General features: G+C 47.3%; 1 protein-coding gene across 1 annotated transcript in view; it reads left to right on the forward strand.

Annotated features, from left to right (window-relative positions):
- Positions 1-4,924, forward strand: part of pecr (peroxisomal trans-2-enoyl-CoA reductase) — a 30,505-nt gene that overhangs the window by 2,326 nt on the left and 23,255 nt on the right. The window contains exon 2 of the mRNA XM_043694365.1: positions 3,655-3,788. Within this exon, the coding sequence (XP_043550300.1) occupies positions 3,655-3,788 (134 nt within the window). The remainder of the gene's footprint in view (positions 1-3,654; positions 3,789-4,924) is intronic.

Genomic DNA, 4,924 nt, shown 5'->3' on the forward strand with positions numbered 1-4,924 from the left:
TGGTACATATATGGAATGAGCTGCCAGAGGAAGTGGTGGAGGCTGGTACAATTGCAACATTGAAGAGGCATTTGGATGGGTATATAATTAGGAAGGGTTTGGAGGGATATGGGCCGGGTGCTGGCAGGTGGGACTAGATTGGGTTGGAATATCTGGTCGGCACGGACGGGTTGGACCGAAGGGTCTGTTTCCATGCTGTACGTCTCTATGACTATAAGGGAGAATGTGCAAACTCCACACAGTCAATGGAACTGAACCTGGGTTCCTGGTGCTGTGAGGCAGCCGTGCTAACCACTGGGCCACCGTGCTGCAGCATAGAATAAATGCTGACTTTGTACACATGTTCAGTGAGTGACCCTTACCCTGCTGAATTAGAACATAGAACAGTACAGGCCCTTTGGCTCTCCCATGTTGTGCTGGCCTCTATTCTACTCTAAGATCAGACTAACCTACATACCCTTCATTGTACTAACTTACATTCGCCTATCCAAAAGTCAGTTAATTGTCACTAATGTCTCTGTCTCTACTACCACTGTTGGCAGTGCATACCACGCACCCACCACACTCTGTGTAAAGAGCCTCCCTCTGACATTTCCCCTAAATCTTCCTCCAATCACCTTAAAATTATGCCCCCTCGTGATAGTCATTTCCGCCCTGGGAAAAAGTCTCTGGCTATCCACTCTGTCAATGCCTCTCAACATCTTGTACACTTCTGTCATGTCACCTCTCATCCTTTTTCGCTCCAATGAGAAAAGCCCGAGCTCCCTCAACCTTTCTTCATAAGACATGCCCTCCAGTCCAGGCAGCATCCTGGTAAATCTCCTCTGTACCCTCTCTTAAGCTTCCACATCTCTCCTATAATGAGGCAACCAGAACTGAACACAATATTCCGGGTGTGATCTAACCAGGGCTTGATAGAGCTGCAGCATAACCTCACATCTCTTTAACTCGATCTCCCTGCTAATGGAAGCCAACACACCATAAGCCTTCTTAACAATCCTATCAACTTGGGTGGCAACTTTGAGGGATCTATGGATATGGACCTCAAGATCCCTCTGTTCCTCTACACTGCCAAGAATCCTGCCTTTAACCCTGTATTTTGCATTCAAATTTGACCTTCCAAATCACTTCACACTTTTCCAGATTGAACTCCATCTGCCACTTCCTAGCCCACTTCTGCATCTTGTCAATTTCTCATTGCAACCTACAACAGCCCTCCCCACTATCCACAACTCGACCAACATTTGTGTCATCGGCAAACTTACTAACCCATCCTTCCGCTTCCTCATCCAAAGTTACAAATCACACACAACACCAGGTTATAGTCCAACAGGTTTATTTGGAAGCACTAGCTTTCAGAGCACTCGCTCCGAAGTAGGTCCTCCCATACTTCCTCCGACACCAGGCGCAAGTTCCTTCCGTTATCCCTGATTGGCCCAACCATGATGAAGGGCTTCTGCCCGAAATGTCGATTTTCCTGCTCCTCGGATGCTGCCTGACCTGCTTCGCTTTTCCAGCAACATCCTCTCGACGCTGATCTCCAGCATCTGCAGTCCTCATTCTCTCCTACCCTCACTCTGGCCATCCTCTTGTTCCTCACATAAGTGTGGAACACCTTAGGGTTTTCCTTAATCCTACTCGCTAAAGCTTTTTCATGCTACCTTCTAGCTCTCCTAAGTCCATTCTTCAGTTCCTTACTGGCTACTTTGTAACCTTCTAGAGCCCTGTCTGATTGTTGCATCCTCAACCTTAAGTAAGCTTCATTCTTCCTCTTGACTAGATGTTCCACATCCCCTGTTACCCAAGGTTCCTTCCCCCTACCATCCCTTCCTTGCCTCAATGAGACAAACCTATCCAGCGCTATCAGCAAGCGCTCCCTAAACAACCTCCATATTTCTGTTGTGCATTTCCCTGAGAATATCTGTTCTTAATCTAGGCGCCCCAGTTCCTGTGTAATAGCATTGTAATTCCCTCTCCCTCAATTAAATACTTTTCCATACCATCTGCTCCTATCCCTCTCCATGACTATAGAAAAGGTCATGGAGTTGTGATCACTATCACCGAATTGCTCTCCCACCGAGAGATCTGACACCCTGGCCTGGTTAGTTGGCAAGCACCAAGTCCAATATGCCCTCCCCTCTAGTCAACGTGCCTACATATGAGTCAAGAACCCTTCCTGGACACACCTGACAAAAACTCCTCCACTAAACTATTTGAACTATATAGGTTCCAATCAATATTAGGGCAGTTAAAGTCACTCATGACAACAACCCTGTTACTTCTGCACCTTTCTAAAATCCACCCCCCAATCTGCTCCTCGTGTCTCTGTTGCTATTGAAGGATCTGTAGAAACCTCCCAATAAGGTGACTGCTCCTTTCCTGTTTCTGCCTTCCACCCAGACTGACTCCTCGATGCTCTCCCTTTCTCCAGTTGTGATATTATCTCTGATTTGCAATGCCGCTCCCTCACCTCTTTTACCTCCCTCCCTATTCTTTTTGAAACATCCAACAGCCATTCCTGCCTCTGGGATATCCAAGTCTCCGTTAGGGTCACAACATCGTAGTTCTAAGTGTTGATCCATGCTCTGAGTTCATCACCCTTATTCCTGTTACTTCTTGCATTAAGATAGACACACTTCAACCCAACATACTGACTGCTCCTTTGTCCAATCAAGTGCCCATCGCTCCTCACAGACTCCGAGATTAGATTAGATTCCCTACAGTGTGGAAACAGACCCTCCGAAGAGTAACCCACCGAGACCTGTTTCCCTCTGACTAAAGCACCTAACACTACGGGCAATTTAGCATGGCCCATTCACCTGACTTGCACATCTTTGGATTGTGGGAGGAAACCAGAGCACCCGGAGGAAACCCACGCAGACAGAGGGAGAATGTGCAAACTGCACACAGATAGTCACCCGAGGCTGGAATTGAACCGGGGACCCTGGTGCTGTGAGGCAGTAGTGTTAACCACTGAGCCACCATGCCGCCCTCTGCACACCGTAGCTGGCTGTTCACTACCTAAACCATCATCTCCAGTTTTCATCCCCCTGCCAATCTATTTTAAACCCCCCCCCCCCCACCAAAGAGCTCTAGTAAACCTCCAGCCCAGGATATTGACACCTCTCCAGTTCAGGTGGAACCCATCCTTCATGTACCCCAGAAGCTATCCCAATGATCCACGTGTCTGAAGCCCTCCTTCCTACACCAGCCCTGCAGCCACGTGTTGATCTGCACTCTCTTTCTGTTTCTAGCCTCACTGCCCCGTGGCACCGGTAACAATCCGGAGATTACTACTCTGCTCGTCCTGCCTTCGAGCTTCCAACCAAACTCCCTATATTCGGTTTCCTACCTTTCCCTACTTATAAACACTGACTCTGTACAGTTACACAGTGTGTGATTATTTATGACTAATTAACAAACCTGTGAAATTAGTGGGACAGTAACTGTTCTGAGAGTGGTCTCTGCTCAAATTGTTTATCTTGAGAGTTGTGTTGGGTGCAGAAGTGAAGGACTGAGGGAGAATATTTTCCAAAGCACATATTGGCTGTTTTGGATCCAGTGCTGATTTCTGTTTTTAAATGACTGAATGCAATGCATGGATATTGCCTGTGCTGACATCGGATTACTTAGCTCTTCACTTGATCTCCTCAGAATGCAACGTTGTGATTGCATCCCGGAAAATTGAAAGACTGCGAGAAACTGCACAACAACTTTCAGCCTCAGTCCTTCCATCGAGTTCTGCAAAGATCACAGCAATCCAGTGTAACATTTGCAAAGAGGACAAGGTACTGTAGTCACTTTTTCATCGCCAACTGTCTTCCCTCAATTCCTTAAAGCCCTCCCAGTACGTATCTCAATCCCAGAACTATACAGCACAAAGAAAGCCATTAAGACCTGTCACCCTTTTGAAAGGACCGTCAAATGCTCTTGCTCAAATCTGCACATTGCTCATTCAAGTTATACAGTCGTAGAGATGTACAGCACGATGCAACTCATCCATGCCAATGAGGTATCCTAAATTAATCTAGTCCCATTTGCCAATATTTGACTCATATCCTTCTGAACCCTTGCTATTCGTACACCCATCCAGATGCCTTTTAAACGCTGTAATTGTACCAGTCTCCACCACTTCCTCTGGCAGCTCATTCCATACATGCACCACCCTCTGTGTGAAAAGATGCCCCTCAAGTCCTTTTTAAATCTTTCCCCTTACTTTAAACCTATGCCCTCGAGTTTTGAACTCCCCCCACACCAGGGAAAAGACCTTGTCTATTTACCCTATCCACGCTCCTCATGATTTTATAAACTTCTATAGGATCACCCCTCGGCCTCCGACGCTCCGGGGAAAACAGCCCCAGCCTGTTCAGCCTCTCCCTACAGCTCAAACCCTCCAACCCTGGCAACATCCGTATAAATATTTTTTGAACTCTTTCAAGTTTTACAACATCCTTCTGTAGCAGGGAGACCAGAATTGAATGCAACATTCCAAAAGTGGCCTAACCAATACAACCGCATCATCACTGCCCAACTCTTTTGTTCAATGCACCGACCAGTAAAGGCAAGCATACCGAACACCGTGATTAATGTTCTGGCTGAAAATGGCAGTGAGTGACAGTGGGACAAAGTTACTCCCCGGGGAGTTCAGCTCTGACCATGATGCCCTGAGGTAAAAGCAATGACTGCAGACGCTGGAAACCAGATTCTGGATTAGTGGTGCTGGAAGAGCACAGCAGTTCAGGCAGCATCCGAGGAGCAGTAAAATCAACGTTTCGGGCAAAAGCCCTTCATCAGGAATAAAGGCAGAGAGCCTGGAGGGTGGAGAGATAAGTGAGAGGGGGATGGAGGTGGGGAGAAAGTAGCATAGAGTACAATAGGTGAGGGGGGGAGGGGATGAAGGTGATAGGTCGGGGGGAAGGGGATG

This window comes from Chiloscyllium plagiosum, chromosome 7, assembly GCF_004010195.1.
Source record: "Chiloscyllium plagiosum isolate BGI_BamShark_2017 chromosome 7, ASM401019v2, whole genome shotgun sequence".
Lineage (NCBI taxonomy): Eukaryota > Metazoa > Chordata > Chondrichthyes > Orectolobiformes > Hemiscylliidae > Chiloscyllium > Chiloscyllium plagiosum.